The sequence below is a fragment of the Cuculus canorus genome, chromosome 19 (genome assembly GCF_017976375.1).
Source record: "Cuculus canorus isolate bCucCan1 chromosome 19, bCucCan1.pri, whole genome shotgun sequence".
Taxonomy (NCBI): domain Eukaryota; kingdom Metazoa; phylum Chordata; class Aves; order Cuculiformes; family Cuculidae; genus Cuculus; species Cuculus canorus.
The window spans coordinates 11,479,104-11,503,399 of record NC_071419.1 but is presented as its reverse complement, the minus strand read 5'-3'; the positions used below and the strand labels follow the sequence as shown (position 1 = coordinate 11,503,399).

Here is a 24,296-nt window from a genome sequence, read left to right as displayed (position 1 = left end):
CTGCTGTTCGAAATTTCCACCTCCTACTCTTACAAATATTTTTGCGTCTTCATTTTGTCATCAGAATGTTTGGATTCAGCTTCCAGGTATTGTTTCTTGCTAGGCAGTTTGCTAAAACTAAGGGCTCTGGTGCCTGCTTTTATTTTAATCGTACAGAGAACTGGCTCCACACAGATAAAAATCATCAAGTGAGGGGGGTTCAGACCCTTATTGCCAGGAAGAGTTCCCCAAAATCCCAAGCACAGCCCCAGACATTTAGGAACAAATACCAATGAGGGTTTCCTCTGACTCCTTGATTGCTTCATGTTGCTCATATGGTCTGGGTCTTCTCCAACTTTTCAACATCTCTTGAAGGAATGAGAGAACTGAAACTAGAGATCTTGTATTGAAGGACATACAACCCAAGAAGCTAGAATGGCTGCTTCCATCCAGCTCTCTCACGCTGCACACCCATGGATGGCATCGCCCCATTCCCACAGACTCAATGCCATTGCTTACGCCACAGCAGTCGTCCCTTTCCCACCACAAAGGTTTGGCATCTCCGTGCCTTCTCTGGTCTCCCCATCTCAAAAGCACTCCCCTCCCGCTCTCACCTCTGGATGCACAGATCCTACCATTCACTGTATCAAAGTTCATCTGACGGAGACTAACCAACTATGGGAATCGTAGAATCACAGAACGGTTTGGGTTAGAATGGACCTTAAATCTCATCCGGTTCCACCCCCCTGCCATGGGCAGGGACACCTCCCACAGGAACAGGTTGCTCCAAGCCCCATCCAACCTGGCCTTGAACGCCTCCAGGGATGGGGCAGCTACCACTGCTCTGGGCAGCCTGGGCCAGGGCCTCCCCACCCTCACAGCAAAACATTTCTTCCTAAGAGCTCATCTCAGTCTCCGCTACTTCAGCTCAAAAACATTCCCCTCATCCTCTCCCTGCACTCCCTTATCAAGAGCCCCTTCCCAGCCTTCCTGGAGCTCCTTTCAGCGCTGGAAGCTGCTCTAAGGTCCCCCCAGTGCCTATTCTTCTCCAGGCTGAACAACGCCAACTTTCTCAGCCCATCCTCATATGTTCAGCTCCCTCTGAACAGCAACACTCCCTCAGTACCACATTTCCACCAACCCCTCGGGCATCTGCAAACACAACCACCAGCCCCCAGCACTGTGGGCTTGGTCCCACATGCATGTGGTGAGCACCAACACTGCTGGCCATCCCAGACCCTATTAACAACGAGCTGCACATCAGCGTGATGCTGCCAGAGCGGGTTCTGGTGACACCAACACATTTCACCAGCTGGGCAAACAACACATTCTCCATCACGTCTGCTGAAGAACAACTGCAACTTGGTATTTCCCTAACCCCCTCACCTACCCTTTGTCCATCCTCAGCCCCAGGTGCATGTCAGGCTAAGATGGTACAACAGCAGCATTCACCTGTTTTTCTGGATTGTTCTCACTATTCCAAAATGGCACAGGAGGTGAAAAAAAAGACAGATCCCATAGGAGACCCCAGTGAACATCACCCAGAGAACGCTCCCACCTCGCAGCCTCTGTTCAGAACCCACCCTGGTTTGCGCTGGACCTGGCAGCTCTCCCGCTCACAGGCTCTCAGCGTATCACACCTCTTCCTTACAAACAGGGAACGGTAATATTTATTAAACATGTCTAGTTTTTCTGCTTTATTATGCATTTCCCCTCCTCAGTGTGATCAGTCTACACAAACCATTATTAGAATTTCTTTTGTTCCGAACACAAACACTGCTCTTGCACTGACAGTCACTGATTTTTTTTTCCCCTGGTACTTTTAACTTCCTTTATCAATTTTCTGCACTTGATAACTTCTACCTCAAGGATAACTGTCAGCTCTACCTTTTATTATTGCCCTTTTTTCTCTTTTTTTAATTCCTACCAGTGCAGCACCGCCAGGCTCGCGCCGCAGCTCAGCCCGTGCCTGCAGGACAGCAGCCAGCAGCATGGAGCAAGGAGCGGGGAGCACAGGGTCCTGCGCAACACAAGCTACATCCATGTTCTGGAGCAACCTTAAGCTCAAACTGTGCTTCTCACTGTGTGGCAGCGAGGATCCTTTGCTAAAAAGCACCTGCTTACGAGAGGCAGCTGAGAGTCCTGGGGCTGTTCAGTCTGGAGAAGAGGAGGCTGAGGGGAGACCTCATTGCTCTCTGCAGCTCCAGGAAAGGAGGTTGTGGTAAGGTGGATGTTGGTCTCTCCTCCTAAGTGTCAGGCAATAGGATAAGAGGAAACGGCCTCAAGTTGCACCAGCACAGGTTCAGACAAGACACCAGGAAAAATTTTTTCACCAAAAGGGTTCTCAGCACTGGCAGAGGCTGCCCAGGGAGGTAGTGGAGTCCCCATCCCTGGGCATGTTTAAAAGACGGGCAGATGAGGTGCTCAGGGATTTGGTAGCAGACAGGTAGGGTTGGGCTTGATGATCTCAAAGGTCTTTTCCAACCAAATGATTTTATGATTCTATGACGTAGCGGACAACCGATTCTGAAGAAGTAAAACCACACGGTGCCTTTCCATGAAATTGAGGTCCCACTTGCACAGCCAGGCAGGTTGAGGGACGCAAGGTGTGGTCTGAGGAGGGTTTATGCCATAGGAAATTGAACCCCTACAGGAAAGCCAGATGCCATCAAAACCAAAATGAAAACAGATGCCAGCATACAAAGGCCTATGTAATTTAAAGCCTGGGAAAATCAAACACAGGAAGGAGAACATCCAGTTCAGGTGAAGCACCTTCTATTGATAAGGTCATAAATGTACTTTATCTCTGAAAAACGTAATAAAAATTCCAGCAGGAAACAAAGACTCAAGGCATTACAGACCATATCCAAACTACGTAGGAAAGATGGGGTTGTGCTGGCAGAGAAGCAAAGCACAGCCCAATAAATCTGATCTTTACGTCAACATGGAGCAGAGAACCTTTCTGGACTAGAAGCCCAACAGAGAACAGCTAGAGATTCAGTGAGTGGAGAAGGATGCTCAAAATGCCAAGTAATACCAGAAAGCCTGCCAGGGCAGAAACCATGATTTCAATCACAGGAGAACTCAGCTGATCCCACGGAGATTTGCCTGTGTGGAAGCAGGCTCGACGCAGATGTGATGCTGAAGGTCCCCGCATACTGGGGAACGCAGCTCTCCCAGAGCCCTGCTCTGCTGTGGAGGATAAGGAGCCTCAGCACAAGCAGGAGGGAAGCAGCCACTGCCAGGGATGGAGGTAGGGTGTCCATGCAGCCCTCGGCCCATGGTTTCAGCTCCTCAACCCACATTCAGCTCCCCAACCCACATTCAGCTCCTGTCCATCCGGGGTTGGTCACACAGAGGGGACACAGGAGATGGCCACCAAACCCAGCCCAGCCTGCAGCTAGACCCTAAAGTCTTCAGAACACAAATCCACCCAAAAAGCTCATTCTGCTAACGCTTAACTAAGGAAAAGGGTGCTCAAACTGAAAACAGTGTTCATGGAGCAGCCAAAGGGCTTGCAGGTGAGGTGGTGAAATTGGAAGAGACGGTTAGCACCTCCCAAATGGGGCTGGTTACACGGACAGCAGACTACAGCAGCATTAAAAAGGCCTTTAGAAACAAAAAGACACCCTTGGAAAGACATCAAAATTACAAGAATGTAAACTCAAGGAAGCCACAGTGACAGCCTGCAAAGCCAACCTAGAGAAGGATCCTGACAGACAGGTCAATAAAACCTAGTTTAAAGAAAACCAAACACACAAGCACCAAAGTCTGCCAGATTCTGGTATAAAACAAGCACAGAAGAAAGACAAAATAGAGTACAAAAACTCAACTTCTTTGCACCAGTGTTCACTGTGAGAGGGCTCGGCAATTCCCCTCCTGGATACTCCCTTCCTCGGGATAAGCTGAGCTTCTACCCCAAGGTCACCAGAAGAAGATGGAGACCTGCCCAACAAAATTAACAGCAAAAAAAATCTGCAAGCCCAGACAATATCCATCCAAATGTCTGAAGGGTATTAAGCTATTTAAATTACTTGCCTACTATAGAATCCCTGGCAGCAGCCTCAGTACCTAAACAAGGGTGCAATTCCACCAGTTCAGAAGAGCCACAGAAGAGATCCAAGGAGCTACAAACTGGGCTTGGATGATCTAAGAGTTCTTTTCCCACCTTAGCGGTTCTGGGATTCTATGTTTGTAGCAGAAAAATCAGTATAAACAGTAATTAAAAAAAAATATATAAACAAGAATCACTGTTGACAGAGATAAAAAGGAATTGCCAGGAGTCAACACGTGTAGCTTCCATGGCTGGTCATCACCGGCTCAGCTCTTGGCAAAGGTCAACGTGCAAGTGGAGAGGGGTGAGTGAGCCGTGTAGTGTTTTGCAGAACCAAACCCTATAACCCAAAAATGAGTTATAACCCCCCCTGTCTGGTTTTGCCCATCAATTGCATCCCTGGGTCTCCAGAAAAGCCTTACAGGTGTTTCCTCTCACCCCAAGCACGCTTCTAACACTCCCATATGCACAGGATGAAGTAAGAAGTTATCTCATTGAGTAGCAACTGATTAAAAGATGGAAAATAGAGGGCAGAAGTAGTTTGTTATTACAGTGGGGTCCTGCAGACATCTACTCTGTGTGCCAAGGGAGAGCTGGAGAAAGGAAGGCATCAGGGGAAAGATGACAGCATATTCAGAATTAGGGTATCCCAACTGCACACCACAACTCACATGGAGAACTGAGGACGCTTCTCCAGCATGCGTTTGATGGGAGCCAGTGAGGGAACAACCGGCGATGAGTAAAGAAGCAGAAAACAGAGCCATATCCATAGCGTCATGTATGGCTCTGGTGATCCCACCTCAACAGCCGCTGCAGACATAAAACAGGCAGAAAGAAAGCAAAGGAGGGCAACGAGGGTGACCCAGCTGGAAAAACTCCCACAGTGTGGACAGGGCGCGCAGGAACAGCCCCAAGCAGCAGCAACCAAGAACAGGCGGGGAGAGGGGCACGCAGAACAGCTGGTTGTTGCTTCCGCAGCACAAAGCCAAACCCCACCAGCAAGAGAAAGCAAATATTTTTCACGGTCCTATTTGCCTAAATAAATTGCAGACACTGCAATTACCCAAATCATCGCCTCGGAAACGCCAGGCTACTGAAAATCCACAGAACGAGGGGGTGCAGTGCATCCTGGAGACAAGAATAGAATCACAGAATCATAAAGGTTGGAAAAGACCTCTAAGCTCATCCAGTCCAACCGTCAGCCCAACCCCACCATGTCCACCAAACCATGTCCCTGAGTGCCACAGCCACAGGGTTTTTGAACCCCTCCAGGGATGGAGACCTCACCACCGCCCTGGGCAGCCTCTGCCAGGGCTTCACCACTCTTCCAGCAAAGAAAGTTTCCCTGATATCCTATCTAAACATCCTCTAGTGAGACACGAGGATACAATATATCAGAAGCCTCCAAACAGAGGGCACAGCACTCTGATGCAGATGTGGGAATGAAACAGTGGGATGCTCCACCTGCCAGGGTGGAAAAGAGAGCTGCCATAAGTAAATCGTGTTCAGTACCTGGAGTTAAACAGGGGACGGGTGAAAGACAGTTTCTGCCCTGCAAAGCTTGCTGAGGAGGCTGCAGGCTCCCAGGAAAACCCAGAACAGCCTTCAACGCTGTTTTCTCCTTCTCATTTCCACTGTCAGTTACCACTAAGCATCTGGTGATGGAGAAACAGAAACCAGGGCTGCTGAGGGCTTCAGCACCTCATATAAAAAGGCATCCCCATAAGGGAGAGGGCACCAAAACATCGAGAGAGGGGACCCAAGGACCAGGAAGATGATTTGAGGGCTGGAGCACCTGCCATACAAGGACAGGCTGAGAGAGTTTGGGCTGTTCAGTCTGGAGAAGAGAAGGCTGCAGAGAGACCTTAGAGCAGCTTCCACTACTAAAAGGGGCTCCAGGAAAGCTGGGGAGGGGCTCTTGATCAGGGAGTGCAGAGACAGGATGAGGGGGAACGGTTTTAAACCTAAGGGAGTAGAGATTGAGACGAGATCTTGGGAAGCAATGTTTTACTGTGAGGACGGGGAGGGCTGGGCCCAGGTTGGCCAGGGAAGTAGTGGAGGCATCACCCCTGGAAACATTCAAGCTTAGGTTGGATGGCGCTTTAAGCAACCTAATCCAGTGGAAGGTGTCCCTGTTCCTACATGCGGATTGTTAAACTGGATGACCTGTAAAGGTCCCTTCCAACCCAAACTATACTATGACTCCATAACCTCCGGCAGGGACAGTACAAGCTCCCGTAAAGGGACAGGTCTGGAGCCACAGCTTGGAGCACAATTCCCTCTGCCTTGAAATAGAGAGAGTGGGCACCGTGGCAATGCGGAAAGTCGAAGGCAAATACTGGAGGATGGATTCACCAAGGTATCCAAGAGGGGGAAAAAGGTTGTGATCCAACATTGAACCTTCCTCACGCAGAATTATTAACATATCTTGCATGGAAATCTGTGCCGGAGCCGGTACGTTCACTGGGTCCTCAGCTCCGCTGGGGGATGCTCTTCGAGTCAGCTCGAAACCCCTCAACAGCCTCCAGAAAGAAAGAACAGTCCCAAATTCTTCGAGTTTACAGCTCGCCACGATGTCTGCTCGGAAAAATCTAACAAAAATAACTGGGGAAAAAAAGTTTTGAAGTCGCAATGTCCCAAAAAAACTGTTTCTGCAGTTTGCTTTTGAAAAATTTCCTACTGCCTTTTTGGGTTTGTGGGATCATTAAAATAGCTGAGCTGGGAACGTCACGGACTGCACTGGTTTTGCTAATAAAGAGTACCTTCTGGGATGGAACAGTGGGGATGTTTATGAGCGGAAAAAAAGGCTTTTTGTGAATTAAATGGATTCAACTATTGATATGCAAAATAGAGCAAATGATTATTTATGTAACAAACTATTATAACGCAATCAAACTTAAAATATTCGGGGAAAAAAAAAACACTTTAGCAAAAAAAAGAAACTATAACTCCTGGTGCCAGAGTATGTCTAAATGAAAGTGTGGATTAATTAAATATATTCCTTGTACTCATTGCGCAAGAAATCTCCTGCCACAGGGAGGTAAGGTAGAGGGGCAGAGCATTTCGGAAACAACCCCGTCCCAACACTTGAAAATCACATCAATCCAGAGGAGACAGATAATTTTTTTTGCTATTTTTGGGTGGGAGGAAGGAAGAGGCTTGAAAAATGTAAATATTCTAATGCTATTTTTCCTCCAGACTGATATTTTGCTCATGATAATTGTCTGTTAAGAGAAAGAAATCCTTCTGTCCTGCGAAGCCAACGGGACAGGCTGAAGTAGAGGAATTAGGTACCATTTCATTGACTTCAAAGTCACTTGGGGGGAAATTTAACCACAAGCCTAAATCCCTGCTGGATGAATCCCTAAGTGAATTCCTGAGAAGAACAAAAATTAAAGCACTGAAGATTAAAAAAAAAAAAACCTAAACCACACATTCTATGAGGAAAAGTTAAGATACAAATGGAAAATTCCTTTCTGGCTCCACGGATGCTAATTGCGGATCTTGTGCTAGGAGCTGAGTATCATAAATTTCAACATATATATTTAATTAGGTTAATTTGTAAAATGTAGATGTGTGTCTGCTTCAAGCAGACAGGAACATTTCATTTTATACATTTTAAATATCTCATAATGAACAGCAATCACAAATTGTGTTGATGCTGGAGAAGATGGCCAAGGAGCTCTCTGGAAAAGGAAAGCACAAACATCGATGCAGCAGACAAACACACAACCCCAACGTAAGACCACAATCCGCTCTGTGCCACCAGGAACCAACAGCAAACGAAGCTTTCTCAGCTAATCTAGTTTTTAACAACTAAACCATAAAATCCATTAAAAAAAAAGGAAAAAAAATACAAAGTTTCAGGAGAAGGGTCTCTGCTGATTTTGAGGTGTTCTTCCTCATCTACAAACCGCACCATTGCTTCCACTGAGGATGCTCCAGTGGACTCCATTCCTGCAGCATCTGTGAGCCACTTCCAGGAATGGGAATTGCGTCACTGCTCTCGGACTGTGCATGATACAACTTGGACTTTGCTGACTTGCTCTGGAAGCATTCGGCTTCCACCAAACGCAGCTCATTTGGATATATTTGCATGTTTTGTTTCTCATCCAGCATCCTCCCCAGCTCGCAGCAGAGCGGGTCCCCTCCAAGGCTGTCTCTAGCAGTGTCCTAAGAAACCCAATTAAGGAGAAATGCTAATTCTAACTGCAGATATCACCATCCAGCAAAATTTACATGCCTTGAATATAAAGGCAAGTAAGAAGGCAAAAATATCCCTCCCTCGGAGTGAACACATCATATGCCTCGGTGGTGTTCACCATTGCCAGACAGCCAAAGCCATGTGCCTCAAAGCTACCTAAACATGGTAGAGCCAAAATACACCCAGGACAGTCTTCCTGGTGTTCAGTTATTAATTCCTTTGCTTGCAAAGTTCATCTCCAGCCCTGCCAGCCTGCACTAGTTTCATCGTCTTGCACCGACCCTAATAAGCAGCCCAAGGGCCACTCGCTGGCAGGTCCCATCCAGTCCCCAGTGTTGCTGCCACTATTGTCATGGTGGCAAGAATGCACTTGGAGATCTCGTCCCAAGGACGCACTTGGACATCTCAAGAGACAGACGTGGGCTCTCATCAGCAGCAGCATCTGAGGCACAGAGAAATCCTGCTGATTCCCAAGTGGGTTTTCAATTCCCCTTTTCCAGCTCAATCCAAATCCAGCTGTGCCTCCCTATACGGGTTTCAAAAAATGCATAGAGAAATTCAAAAAGGTATTTTGTTTCCAGCAAATAATGATGCTGTATCCTTACAACTCTCAGATCCCACTCTCAAAATTACAAATATCCCAAATGCCAGTAAAGCTCAGGCTTTGCAGCCCATGGACTAAAGTGCATCCAAGCTCAAGTGACAGATTTACACCTGGAAAGCCGTAGCTGTTCTTGGGTTTCTAGCCAGGGACCCTCCAGGGCCATCCACAGGCTGTTCCCCAGGCTCTGCTCAGCTCAGCTTCCAAATTACCCCAACAGTCTGCAGACTCCATATAAATTCACACAAATCTGCTGAAATGGGATATCATTCATTCTCCCCTTGAGTAGCCAAGTAATTAAAACAGTAATAAAAAAAAACCCTCACCGAAATACGGACAATTCGATCTCAAGCATGCATCTCAAAGGCTCCACAGCGCCCCGAGCCTTGCCCCAGGGCCACCACCACGCTCTGCTCCCAACGGGGACAACCCATGTCGCTTCAGGTTCTCCTCCATGCTCTCCCACACCAGCAGAGCTGTTGGCTTCGGTTGCTGAGCTTTGAAAACTGAGGTTTAATACTTCTAAAAATAGGTCTAAAGCAATTAAATACTTGTGCTAAAATTGTGCTCAACATACTGGAAGCAGAACCTAAATGACGGGCCTCCAATGCACGCACACCCAGCTTCTTCTAAAAACTCACTCCGGTTGCTATTTTCAGGCAAGAGAGGATACCTACACCCACACAGAGTAAAACACACAGCTCTCAAAGTTACTTGCAGCTTGAGCGTATCTAGTAAAATGAAATCACAGCAAGTATTAAAACCAGAAGGAGCTGGAAACACGGCGGTGCCATCAGGGCACCAGAACAGGGCTGTGACCACATCTAGTCCATCACAGCAGACGAGTGAGAATGCTTGCTCAGCTCCCCAACGGTCGAAAGGGCTGACAAACACCCCTCTTCTCACTTCTGCCAGTTGCTTGTGTGATGACTCAACATCACCAACTACGTTCTTTCCCAAGGAAACACCGCAAAGTCTACCTAGAGAACCAACTGACTCCTGAGTACCAGTGCTGAATGGGGAAAATTCACTGGGGAGGTGGATTGAACGACTTTCGCAGCCATTCAACTGACGGGTTGGAGGTCTGACCTGAGCACCGGTGAGCCACTCACCAGAACAGACCCAAAAACCCACACAGCATCCACGACTCACCAGAGATCCGCACACTCCATCGAGTCTCAGACGTGTCCATGTGCATAAACATGTACACACACACATTGATCCCTCACATACATGACGACTCCTTGATAGCTTCTGCTCCCAAGGCTGAGGCTGGTGTTTTCCTTTGTCAGCCCGTTATCAGCACAGGCAAAACCTTCAGCCGCCCGTTTTGTACCTCTAGCATCATTTTTCACAGTACGGCAGCCAAACAGAGATACGGAACAAATGGAAGTGCTGGAAACAGGCAATGGCTCAGGTTGCCCAGAGCAGTGGTGGCTGCCCCATCCCTGGAGATGTTCCAGGCCAGGCTGCATTGGACTTTGAGCACCTGGATCCAGTGGGAGATGTCCCTGCCTATGGCAGGGGGTAGAACTGGATGGGCTTTGAGGTCCCTTCCAACCCAACCCATTCCATGATTCTATGATGCTTCTATGAAATCACAAGCAAGGAAGACTGGGACCATCTAATTCAAGTTTTGCAGGTACAGGACACCAGCTGAACCTTTCCAAGCACCCACTGAGGAATGCCAGGGCAGTACAGGTGACAGAAACAAAGACAGAGGAGAAAAGAGGCCCAAGAAGAGGAATCATAGCAGTTAATGAACCTGAGCAAACTGCCGTTCAATTACCAAAAACCCTAAAAAACGCAGAGCAGACAAACTCTTCCATACAAGTACAGAGGTGGTGTGAGCATGGGTAGAGTCTCATCCACTGACACCATTTCTACACAACCCATACCCTCAGTGCTGCATCCTTCCAACAGAGCACAGAGGAGGATTCTCTCTACTCAACTTTTTTATTTGCCACGTCTTTACCCTGCTCCCTTCGGGGGCAACAGACACACTCAAATGAAAAAAAAACCAATTAACTCAGAAAAGCCATCACACAGCTTGCCCAGCATCTCCACGAGTATTTACACCCTCAACACGATCAGTGCATGAAGCTCACATCATGGAGATGCCCTGTGCCCCTCACTTCGGTGTCCGACTGGCACACACGCACTTCGGAGGGGAGGCTAGTGAAGTAGTTTCCGCATGGGGAGAGCCCAGACTGCTGATCCCAGCCCAAAAGGAAAAGCAACGCTCGCGCTCAACTTCACACACTACCGCAGTCCCACCAACGGCAACGAGAATGCTCAATGGTAGACAGCACATACAGCTCGGGATCATGGGAGGCCAGCATCAAGGCCTAAATATCCAACATCCACCAAAGAAAAGCAATCTTGCCTTTACAAACACCCCATTCAAGGAGTGGGCATGGCAGCTTTGATGCCTCCAGCAGGCGCGCGTCTTGGAGAGGGATCGGCTCCAAAGCGCGTGTCTTCCAGTCCCTCCATCCTTCTGGAGACAACACAACTGCACAGCAATGCTGCCTATATCTCACAACTCACCTGAACGTGCAACAGCTACAGCTGCATCTTAGCTTCCCCGGGATGAGGCACCAACTCCACCCCAGCCAGAGCCAACTGCACCACTGCCACCACTGTTTTTGCGGAGAACCATCTCCCACCACAGCCAATCCCATCCACCCATCCACCCAATCCACTCCTTATTATTTCTGATTATTACTTTTCACACAGGCTGAGGGAGTTGAGGTTGTTGAGCCTGGAGAAGAGAAGGTTCCAGGGAGACCTTAGAGCAGCTTCCAGGACTGAAAGGGGCTCCACGAAAAGCTGGGGAGGGGCTCTTGATCAGGGAGTGCAGGGAGAGGACAAAGGGGAGCGGTTTTCAGCTGAAAGAGGGGAGATGGAGATGAGACCTTAGGAAGAAATGTTTTGCTGTGAGGGTGGGGAGGCCCTGGCCCAGGTTGCCCAGAGCAGTGGTGGCTGCCCCATCCCTGGAGGGGTTCAAGGTCAGGTTGGATGAGGCTTGAAGCAACCGGATTTAGTTGGAGGTGTCCCTGCCCATGGCAGGGGGCTGGGACTGGATGGGCTTTGAGGTCCTTTTCAACTCACACCATTCCATGATTCTATGACTCTATAACTATGTCCCCAAGGGAAAAGCCCTCTCTGTACTCTACGTTATGTATTATATGTTAGGTATCACATTACACATCATTTGGTTTGAATTATATTGTATGTTACATATTATACATTACACATCATATTGTGTTATATATTATATTGTTATATATATTACAATATGTATTATATTGTATTATATTATATTCTAGATTATATATATATTAATTTCTTCCACTCCCTTTCTGCTACAGCTGTGCCGGCTCCCACTGTCACCAGAGCTAACCAAAGGAACCAGGAGCCACGTGCCGTGCCTTTCCCATGCCAGGCTCATAGCCAGCTCTTTCACCACTGCCTTCCCATGTCCCACTTCCCACTCCTGGTGCCACGGCTTAAAAATCCAGCCCTGACACATCTGCCATCGAGGCAGAGCCACTGTGACAAGTGGCACCAGAGCTGTGTGCCACTGATGAGAGACACATCGCAAATGGTTATTTTTCATACACTATCCGTGGTAAACAGCATCATTCATTTCTATTCCCTTGCTTCAGACAAATCAACGATTGTTAATGCAAAGTCAACACGTCCAGATGTAGTTTGCATACTAGTTAACCACTAAATTGGCATCACACAGAACAAAATAATCAAGACACATTCAGGGAACCAAACAAAAGCCAAAAGGAAGGAGATGACTAGCAATTAATCCATAAAAGACCTTTAAAAATTAGAAACTTCCTCCCCAGAAAATACGGTGTGGCCAAACTCAATCTGTAAATGCGAAATTCTAAATATTCAGAAAGCCAAACACTCAGAAATGCAGAAGTTACAAGAAATAAGTGTGTCCCAGTGCCGTTTACTTCCATGCTCCATACCAAAAGGCTACCACAGCCTCCAGCCATGCTCACAGTCAATATCAGCGCCTCTTCCCCTCGCCCTCGGTCCCCACCCTGTATGGCCTCATCCTGCACACGGCACCACCGACAGGAGCCGTGCTGGCGGGCAGCTCCCCACAACTATGGGACAAGCCCTGCCCACCCTACAGCCCCCACACCATCAGGACCAGAGAGTGAGCTGGAGCCAGCTCAGCACCCCACGTCGCACCAGCAGGTCCAGGTGGGATCCAGCAATCATAGAATCATAATCACCAGGTTGGAAAAGACCTCTTGGATCATCGAGTCCAATCACTCCTATCTGCCACGTTCAACACTTCATGCACCCACCACGTCCCACAGCAACCACCCGGGCTGGGCGACCACGCAGTCCCCTACAAGGATGATGCTTCCATTCGCCATTCCCAAAATCCAAGCAATGCCCAAGACGCGTGAGCTGACAGTGCCGGCAGCTCCACTTGCAATGCCAAGGACCATGAAAGGTGCAAATCCCAACACTGCTCACCCGCCAGCATGATCCTGGGCCATAGAGTGACACCAGGAAAGCAAACAACCTCAAGTTGCACCAGGGCAGGTTTAGATTGGATATTAGGAAATAGTCCTTCATGGAAAAGGTTGTCAAGCCTGGCAGATGCTGCCCAGGGAAGCGGTGAAGTCTCCATCCCTGGAGGAGTTCAAAGGCACGTGGCCGCCGCACTTGGGGACACGGTTTAGCAGGTACAGTGGGGTTGGGCTGACGGTTGGACTGGATGAGCTTAGAGGTCTTCTCCAACCTCAATAATCCTTAGTGGTGGAGTTGGCAGTGCTGCATTTACAGTTGGACTCGATGACCTTAAAGGTTTTTCCAACTTAAACAATTCTATGATTCCCCAATTCCAGGATTCCAAGCCGGACCACGGGGAACAGCCCAGCAACCAACACCCTCCACACCCCATGGTGGGAAGATCTGAACCCTTCCAGAGGCACAGCACCCGAAGACGCAGGAATATATATCCTCAACTCACATCAGTCTGGGCTTTATTGCAGCTTTCAACACCCCCAACCAAAAAATTTAAAATTTAAACATTTAAATTAATCTAATTTTCCAAACGCTACGGCACTTGCGTTATCGAAAACTTGCCTGTGACTGCGCCTGGGAATCAAAGTGATCGCGGCGTTCCATTATGGCAGTGATGGATATTTAAATTATTCTGGAGTTATGCGAATAGCATCGTGAGGTTTTATAAAGCGTTCGCGTCAATATTATCTACTACTTTAATAATATTATATCTATTTTCATCCAGGGATAAAAATATGTCTATTTTCATCCTCGCCGAGGATGAGGTACTTGAAATTTTCCTTTTTTAAAATAAATCCATTTCAGTTCTGTCAAAAGAAATCTGTCGGCATCACTGTGCGGGCTCCCGTCCTCCCCTCCCCCTGCCAGGCTGCCAAGCAGTGATGTTTAAAATGATAAATATTGATCAACTTTCCAGGAAAAAAAGAAAAAAAAAAAAAAAAAGAAAGAAAAAAAGAAATCCAGGCAGGGATGAAAAATTATGAAGAAATTTTCCGGCAGGAGGAGGTTCCTCCTGGAAGGGCACTGCGCATGGGAAGGTTGGATTCTGAACCCCAGGATGACCTCAAGTGCAGCATTTTCACCACCAGCGGAAGGTATAATGGAAGCCGTTGTTGAAAAGCAACGGAGAGCGAGCGAGTGAAAGGCAGCGAAGGCTGCAGCGTGCGCCCCGACGGCGTGACAGCATCCCAAGTCGCAGGCGAGCGCTACGTTCCCACCTCTGCAGAGGAGACGTGCGGCGCAACCCACCGCACGCCACCAACGCACTTCTTCCCACGCCAGCAGAGAACGGGTTAACCCCGAGCCCAACCAGGGCCTTCCCGCTTTCAATTCCTCTATTTTAGGATAAACTTGGGAAGAGACGAGCATCAAATGTTATCGGCGTGACCCTAAATGTCATTACTTGTCACCAAAACGCAGCGCCTGCTCCTGAGCCCCCCTCAGTCCCAAAGCAGCTGCCCCCCACATCCCAGGGAAAAGCAGCATCGCAATCCCTTGTTATCAAAATTCCAGCTCTCCCCTCGGAAAAAAAAAAAAAAAGGATAAAATCTTAAAAAACAAACCGCAAAAAATTTCCAACTACTCAGTTTCTTGGGGTATAATCCCACAGCGAACAAAAGTTATGGGGTGCAACTGGAGCGAAGGGAATTCCTGGAGGATAAGAGTATGGAAAATTAATTCCTGGATGAAACCATGAATCAAATATTTTCCAGGATTGTTTAATCTGATGGAGAACGTTGTGGGTAATATTTAGCCCCGACGTGCCACCCTAGCAGGGCTCACTCCGTTATTTGCCGTAAAATCAGCTTAAGAAGAGGGTTGGGTCCTTCTCGGGGTAAAAGAGGGGCAATAAATACAAAATTAAAGAAAAGAAGTTGACATTTTAGAGGATTTTCTCCTCCAGCCAAGAGTTTTCCTCCTTGGCAAATTTTTTGCCATCGCCCCCCCCCCCTCCTTTCCAGCAACCTAAAACTTGAAAGAAATAAAAGAGGAAGACTGAAAAAAAGCCCCTGAATCTGGAATTCCCCCTCCTGCTCCATTCCCAGCAAATCTCACATTCCGAGGGGGGGGAAAAAAAAAAAAAAAATTATAACAGGGAAAAAAAAAAAATCAAAATAGAAAAAAAAAAAAAAACTTTTTAGGGTTTGAGATTCAGATTTGAAAATTCATTCCCGATTGAAACTGAATTTTGGTTGGAAGCGCCTGGATTTGGGCGTTTGCAGCTCCAGCGACTCCAGGCTGAGTTGAAAATTTCAAAATGCCTTTTTTTTTTTTCCCAACTAAAAAAAAACTCCAAGTGCTGCAGCTGTGGAGCCAGCCATCTTGCTATTTTGTCCCCATTTTAGAGAGGAGACTGTGTCAAGGTTGGTAAAACTCAATGTTGACCTAATCCTTCCCTTCCTCTCCCTCCCCCGCTTTTGGGTGGAAAAGCCATGGATCTCTCTATATTGCTTTTTTTCTCCAAACAATGCCTGTTTCTGTGCTCTTTTGTTATTTATTTTGAAAAAGATCAATACCAAGCCCCCAGGATTCAAGGGCAACCCTACAATAATAAATAAAACAGGCTCTGCATAGGACTCACAGATTTCGAACCCAACAGCTTTAATAGGAAAAAAAAAAAAAACAAAACCTAAAAAAAAAAAAAAATTATGAAAATAAAAGATTTTCAAATTAAACTCCAGGAAGGTTTCAAGGAGGAAAAAAAAAAAAAAAAAAAGGGAGGAAAAAAAAAAAAAGGTTTTGAAATTAAAGAAAAAAAAAATCAATGCTGTGGTCTGTAAACACACTTTAGTTGAAAAAAAATCAAAATTATTAAATCTGCAATTATTTTTTCCCAATCTGGTTAATTATGCATATTCATAATATCATGGCGGAGCTAATAAACCTGGGTAAATACCAGATTTCTGGCTCTGGAGTTGTTACTCTGTGTTAAAAAAAAAAAAAAAAGCTAAAATCCCTCCTATGGAAATTTTTTTTCTGTACAAAAGAAGTCGGAAATTAAATGCTGGAAACTCTGGTTTAATGATGCCAAGAGGAACCAGCAGGAAAAGCCAAGAAATTCAAGAAGAAAACTGCCATTCCACTCTTTAATTCTCCTTGCCCTCGTGTTTCCCTGGCCCCTCATTGTTTGGGAGCAGTTTTCCATGAAATCCAAAATCACCCAAAAAAAAAAAAAGAAAACACATAAAATAGGGAAAAAAAAAAAAAAAAAAATTTGGGTGTGTCCACAGCGAATTTTCCTCCCTGCTTGGATTTTCCTGCGAAAAAAACTCCTCGTTTGGAACAAATAACTTTAAGCACTGCAGTAAACCCCCCCCGGGCTGGATGGAGAGTGCAAGTTGAAAATTACAATTAACTCTCAATTCTTAATTGCTCCCAAAGAGGGATTTTTTTTCGCCCCACTTTCCCAAAGTCAGCCCGGTCCAACCCCCCCCCCAGCACAAACTTCCATCACTTTTCCCTCCCCAGCTGCTCCCGGGTCTTTTCTCCTCCAGGAAAAAAAAGGGGGTTGGGGAGGAGGGGGAAGAGAAAAACCTGAATTCATTCAAATTCCACTTGAATTTTCATTTCCAGATTCCTGCGCTTTTGCAGCGCAGGGATGAGATAAAAGAGGATGGGGAGGGGGGGGTCCCAGCTTGTCCCACGGGGACGAAATTTCGGTTAAAATAGCAAAACAGCGAAAATATTCTCCTTTTTTTTTGTTGTTTGGGGTTTTTTTTTTTCCCAATTTTAATTTTTTTTTTAATTTACGGAATATTCTCCTCTAGGGGGCGACGTGTAATGGAAAAAAAACATTTAAAAAAAAAAAAAGAAACACCCCATCCCCTGCGATGGGGACGAAAATTAAGGGAAAAATAAAAAAAATTTAAAAAAAAGAGAAATAAGGAATAAAAAGAAGGGGGGGGGGGAGGCGAAAAGGGGGGGGAAGCGCTGGGGGCGACCGGCCCCGCCATGGCCGCCGCTTTGTGTGCGGGGCTGACGGCGAAGCCCCCCGAGCTCTGCGCCACCCGCGGAGCTCCGCGACCCCCTCACAGCTCCGCGCGGCTCCGCACCCCCCGCGCTGTTCCGGCCACCCGCGCCCCCCCCCCCCCCGGCAGGCTGTTCCCCCCCCCCCTCCGCGTTGCCCCCTCCACCCCCTCATTACCTGCGCTGTACCCCCCCCCCCCCGGGCTGTTCCGCACAACCCCCCCCCCAGCTCCGCGCGCGCGCTGCCCCCCCCGCCCCCGCCTTAGACACACACGCGCTGTGCCTCAGCTCCGCGGTACCTGCGCTGCCGCCGCCGCCGCGGGCGCGGAGCCGTCCGGCCGGTTCATGGGGCTGAGGCGGGAGGGAGGCAGGCGAGCCCCGCGCCGCCGCGGCCTTGCGATCGGCCGCGCGCACAATGCCGCCGCCGCCGCCTCCTCCTCTGCCTCCTTTCCGCCCTCCCAGGAGCGGCGGTGCCCCCGCCGCGCGGGTGGGCGGCTCGCCGGGCTGCTGCAGCCCCCCTTCCCCCCGGGGGCATGGGCCGCGGGCGCGGGGCGCTGCCGCTAGCGGCGCGGGGCGGGCGCCTCCCGCCGCCTCCACCGCCCGCTCCGCGCCGGCGCCGCCATCTCGGGGCAGCGCGGACGGAGCGGGGACGGGGTGAGCCGCCCCCCGGGCTGCGAGGGGGGGAGCCGGGACGGGGGGCTGTGGGGCTCGGCCGAGCTGCTCCGAGCCGTGCGGCTGCTCCGCGCTACTCTGCGCTGTGGGGCTCAGCCAAGCTGTGGGGCTGCTCGGGGCTGCTCCGCGCTATGGGGCAGCTGCGAGCCGGCCCAGGCTGCTCTCTGTTATGGGGCTGCTTCGAGCTAGGGGGCTGCTCTGGGCTCCTCCAAGCTATGGGGCTGTTCTGAGCTGTGGGGCTGCCCCGGGCTGCTCCCAGCTATGGGGCTGATCCAAGCTAGGGGGTTGCTATGGGGCTGCTCTGCGTTATGGGGCTGCTCCGAGCTAGGGGGCTGATCCGGGCTGCTCTGTACTGTGGGGCTGATGCAGGCTGCTCCGAGCTATGGGGCTGCTCCAGGCTATGGAGCCACTCTGCGCTGTGAAGGTGCTCCAAGCAATGGGGCTGATTCAAGCTATGGGGCTGCTCTGGACTGCTCCGTGCTATGAGGCTGCTCTGAGCTATGGGGCTGCTCTTTGCTATGAGGCTGCTCTGAGCTATGGGGCTGCTCTGTGCTTATGAGGCTGCTCTGAGCTATGGGGTTGTTCTGGACTGCTCTGTGCTATGAGGCTGTTCTGAACTATGGGGCTGCTCTGGGCTGCTCCGTGCTATGGGGCCGCTACAAGGTAGGGGCCTGCTCTGGGTTGCTCTGCTATGGGGCTGCTCAGAGCTAGGGGTTTGATCCAGGCTGTGGGACTACTCCGCGCTGCTCTGCCCTGTGGGGCAGCTATGGGGCTATACTGCATTATGGGGCTGCTCTGAGCTGTAGGGTCGATCTGGGCTATAGAACTGCTCTGAGCTATGAGGCTGCTCCAAGCTATGGGACTGCTCCATGCTGCTCTGAGCTATGGGGCTGCTCTGTGCTGTGTGCTTGATCCATACTATGGGGCTGCCCCACGGCGCTCTGAGCTATGGGGCTGCTCTGCGCTGCTCAGCACCACTCTGAGCTATGGGACTGCTCAGCACTTAGTTCTGCTCCATGCTGCTCTGAGGTATGGGGCTACTCCACGCTATAGGGCTCCTCTGAGATACAGGGCTGCTCCTAGATATAGGGCTGCTCCATTATATGGGGCTGCCTGCTCCATGCTATGAGGGCTGCTTCACTCTGTGGGGCCACTCTGCGCTGTGGGGCTCCTCCTCACTGCTCTGTGCTATGGGGCTACTCTGAGCTATGGGGCTGCTCCCCACTATGGGAGCTGCCTGCACTGTGGGGCGGGATGAGGGATGTTATGGTGGTGCAGACCCTGGACCAAGGGTGGCTTTAGCCTTCAGCCCGACTCACAGGAGCCTGGACAAAGCGAGGCTGAAGCTGGGCTGGGAGCAGGGGGTCCAGGACATGGACATGGCCCCTGAGCCACCCCTGGACCCTTGGGCAGGGGCTGAGGTGGGAGCAGAGGGTCAGGATGGCACCCCCAAGGGTGGGAGCAGCGGGTCAGGATGGCATCCCCAAGGGTAGGAGCGGGGGGTCAGGATGGCACCCCCAAGGATGGGAGCAGGGGGGCAGAATGGCATCCCCAAGGGTGGGTTTAAAGGGTCAGGGTGGCACTCCCAAGGGTGGGAGCAGAGGGCTGGGACGTTGCTCCTGGCCCTGGAGGCTGAAGGTGGGCTGGGGGCAGGAGGTCTCCTGGCCCCTCTGAGCCACCCTGGGCAAAGCAAGGGCCATCACTGGGGTGGGAGCAGAGGGTCTGGACCCCCGAGTCCTTCCCAGGCACTAGGTCTGTGGGAGCAGGGGGTCTGGAGCAGCATTTCCAGTTCCGAGGGCCATGTCCAGGTTGGAGCAGGGGTTCTGCTCCCCATGGATAGCCCCAAGAGCTGTGGCCAGGGTGGGAGCGGGGGTCCTCCGGCACCCCTCAGCTGTCCCTGAGAGCTGTGATGGAGGTGGGGAGCAAAGAGTCTGACACGGCACCCCCAGCCTTCCGAGAGGGCTCATAGTGTTGAAGGAGAAGGGCAGGATCCAAACGGAATTGGGGTGCAAGGAGAGGAATGGCAGCAGGCTCTGGGCAGCATCACCCCTGCCTGCACTCCCTTTTCTCAAAACCCCTCCATCCACTCAGCCCCGAAGCTCCCGAGTGTTGCCCCTCCACAAATGCAAAGACCTGTTTCACCACAACCCTAAACGGTCTTTCCCCATCCTCATCCCACTACCATCTCCCACCACAAAGAGATTTTCCTCAGCACGTGCTCGTGATGCTCAGTGCCACCCAGCACACTTTGCTTTTTCCTCCAAAAATAGAAAAAAGCCACAGTGCTTTTCTTCTCCTGGAAAACGCGCAGCATTAACTACAAACATAATTACATCTCGTGCGTACCTGGTGTTTTTCTCTCTTCTGAAGCTCTGCCAGAAAATAGTTATTAATAGTATTAATAAAATAACCCGAACTCCTGGATTTCTCTGCCCTGCCCATGAATCCTTCTTTCCCAAGAGCTCCACAAAGCTAGAAATTTGTGGAGAGTTGAGCGCTAATTTTGTTCTTGTTGCCCAGACTAAAGATAGCTTCAAAGATATTGCAAAACACAAATTTATTTCTCTTAATATCTTTCATGCAGATGTCATTCCAAAAGGCTGTACAGCCAGATAATGTAATTACAGAGCTAAATAAAAACAAAGGGGCAGTGGAACTGGTGGAGACGTTGAGCAAGGGAAGATGTTTTCCGAATGAGCTTAGAAGGGATGTGGGAAGAGGCAAAAACCGCTCCTGAGGTTCTTTCACCCCCAGTGTTCGCATGAAAAGGAGCGAGAAGGAATCCCCTTGGGCCACAAGAGAGCAAAATCAGGTGTTTAACAAATAGAGTCACAGAACCATTGAATGGTTTTGGGGCGGAAGGGACTTCAAAGCCCATCCAGTTCCATCCCCTGCCATGGGCAGGGACACCTCCCATTGGATCAGGTTGCTCCAAGCCCATCCAACCTGGCCTTGAACACCTCCAGGGTTGGGGCAGCCACCACTGCTCTGGGCAACCTGGGCCAGGGCCTCCCCACCCTCACAGCAACACATTTCTTCCCAAGAGCTCATCTGAATCTTTCATCTTTCAGCTTAAAACCATTCCTCCTCGTCCTATCTCTTCCCTTCCTGATCCAGAGCTCCTCACCAGCTTTCCTGGAGCCCCTTTCTGTACTGGAAGGATATGTAATAAAATAATACAGCTTGAATAATATAGCATGAAAAAATAATACAGCATAAAATAATATAGCATGAAAAAATCCCATTCTGATTGGGAGTCTGCAGTATGAGAAGGCACATAGACATGTCATCACAACCTTCAGGAAACCTTCTCACTGCCCTCCATCCTGAAGTCAAAGCCTGGAGAGAAAAGTTCTCCACTCTGTGTACCATGATCTCTAGAGGCCTGTTTAGAGCAGTCACTGCGTGCTTTTAAGTGTCTCCACCTGTGGAGGATCCATCACCACTCATGGTGACCTGACCAACCATTCCTCACCTCCACTACTGAAAAGGAAAACCAGGACTCACTTCTAGCCTAGCCCTGCTTGGCTCCTACTCAGTTTATAATGTGGAGGGGCCTCCAGCCATCCCATGTCCATGAGCCACGGAGGGAAATCGTGCCTTTGCCTTCTCTTGAGGTCTTTCTTCCCTCTGGAAGGACATTTTTTGAGCTCTCCAAGCCTCCTCAGCCCAAACCTTCTCCTATTTCTTCTGACTGTGGACACGGAATGGATGTGGGAATCGAGCAGTAACCAGGAATCTGCCAGAGATGCTGGCCAGGTCTTTTTCATATTTATTTTCCAATGGCCTTGCAGTCTGCTTTGTCTGCCCAACTGACGTGGCCATCACACTGGACCATGTGATTGGGGCTCCATGGAAGAAAGTTGGCAGCTCTTGGTCAGATCTCAGAGTCTGAAGACCTTCCTCCCAAGGGATTTGGCTGCTGGTTGGTCTTGGATTTGTGAAACCAGCTCTACAAACCCAGTACATTTGTACTGTTGAGTGTGAATGTCCTGCTTTTTGCGCATAACAAATATCATCAGGCGGTGATCCCCTCTGCCTGAAGGACAGCCCGTTCGCCTCTCATGATGAGGTGGCTTCTTCTTCTGCATCTTAGGGCCAGACCGTTCAGCTGTGCCAGGGTGGTAGTATTCGATGGGCATTTCTATCTTGACTGGTACCAAGTTTTTGCTTTATCTCTCAAGACTTACCCATGAGCAGTGACCAGAGCCTGAATGCCCACAGCGTTCTTTTTTTAGGGGCCTCAGACCTTCACTGTGTGACAACTACCGATGGGCCCATTCCAGCCAGGAAGTCTCCCCAGAACATTTCGAAGTGGACTTTCCAATAAACAATCTCTTTTCTCTTCTTATTCCAGTTTCCGGTGGCTGTGGGTGGAGTGGTGCTCACACCTCTGCAGGATTCTCAGCCTGGAAGCCTTGGAATTCCTCCCGGGACCTCAATGTCTGTGCTGCACCAGGCTTGTCACAGGTGACTCAGTGGCTCCTCTCTGCTTTCCTGCCTGTAAAATGGGAAGGGAGGGCTGGGGAAGCTCTGTAACCATTGCAAACTGGGAATGACATCCTGGTAAGAACCAGGAGTAGGTTCCTGGTCAGAACCAGGAGTAGGTTCCCGATAGGAACCCACCTCCCGTGTGCTGGAGGAGGCAGGGACTCAGATACAATAAACGAACATGATAATATGATGAAAGATCGTCATAATAGATGCATCCCAGGGCTGGTTCTGCAAGCTTGACAATCTTTTGATGTGCTGTATCTACATGTATTACCCCAGCATGGTTTTAAACCAGACAGCACAAACAGCTTCTATTCTGTACAAGTGTCACGCCCACCCAGCATCTACCATGAGGCAATGGAACGCCCTGGGACTTGATATTTCATGGCACAGACATCTGCTTGAGCTGTTTTATTACGGATGTTGGTAACAGGAGGAGGATGTTGGGTGAACAACTCGGGGGGAGATGCCACCTCACCCCTAGAAACTGTGTTACTGTGCACACCTATCTGTTGCAGGATAAAGCATGACACACCAGAGGCAAAACCCAGCAAAGTGGTGAGCGTTCTGCATAAGGCACTCATGCTCTCTTTCTAGTGAGGAGCTTTTTCACAGGGCACACGCTCAATAAACTGGAGGAGGAAATTATTGATAGCAGTCTGTTCCAAGTAAATCTAGAGCTCACAATCCCCTTAATTCCACCACAGCACCTGCACATCTGCACCAAAGTTTATCCTGATGGTATGCAGAGGATTCCTCTATTACTGTGCCCTCTCCAAAGTTTGAACTCTGTGTCTGAACTGCCGACGTCGAGTCCCAGGCTGGGGTGAAATGCTGAGCGTTTCTTGTGCGCTGATATAAATAAGGCAGAGTCGGCAAACCACAATCAGGAAATGGCAAAAGCACTATTTATAATCACTGCTATCTACAAAGATATTTGTGAGACCAGCAAAAAAGAAAAAAAATCCCCATTTCACTCTTCCTGACCCCAGCGCCGTCTATTTGCTTGACTCAGGGGCATTAAAGCTCGTCAGAAGTGTTTGCTAATGGTTATATAAAAGGAAACGTTGGCTTGTATTTGTCCTTGTCAGCACTGAATCGCTCCTTGGTTTTCTAGCTCTGATCCGCTTCATCCCTTCCTTTGCCAGGACCACGTGTGCTGTGGTGTGCTGTCGGTGCCTATAGGTCCCTTCAAAGAGTCTGCAATGGTCTTGTGTCCAACACAGAGGGATGTTTTCTGCAGTGGGTTGATACCAAGAATGCACCAAATGGAATCATGGAATACTTTGGGTTGGAAGGGACCTTTCCAAGTCAGGCAGTCCAACCACCCTGCAGGAGGAGGGACACCTTAATTCGATCAGGCTGCTCAGAGCCCCATCCAATGTGACTTTGAATGTTTCCAGGAATGGGGCCTCCACTACTTCTCTGGGCAACCTGTGCTGGTGCCTTACCACTCTCAAGGTGAAGAATTTCTTCCTTTTATCCAGTCTAAATCTCCCCTCTTTCAGCTGAAAACCATTCCCCTGCATCCTGTTCCTCATAAATAAATAAGATTTATATTTTATAAATATAAAGAGCCCCTCCCCAGCTTTCCTGGAGTCCCTTTCAGTACTGGAAGGCTGAAATAACCACCTGTGTGGAACAGGAGCCCCAAACCAGATGGCTTTAGGTCCAATATTTTTTCCCTGCAGGATGATTAACAAGTTCTTCATTCACTTCACAGCCTCTTCAGAAATGGCAGCAGCTGGGTCATCAGG

At 49.3% G+C, this 24,296-nt stretch overlaps 1 protein-coding gene across 1 annotated transcript in view; it reads right to left on the bottom strand.

The window, feature by feature from the left end:
• Positions 1-17,964, bottom strand: part of ZNF618 (zinc finger protein 618) — a 162,972-nt gene extending 145,008 nt beyond the window's left edge. Inside the window, exon 1 of the mRNA XM_054084602.1 lies at positions 17,673-17,964. Coding sequence (XP_053940577.1) covers positions 17,673-17,720 — 48 coding nt within the window. The 5' untranslated portion in view covers positions 17,721-17,964. The remainder of the gene's footprint in view (positions 1-17,672) is intronic.
• Positions 17,965-24,296: the final 6,332 nt, after the last annotated feature.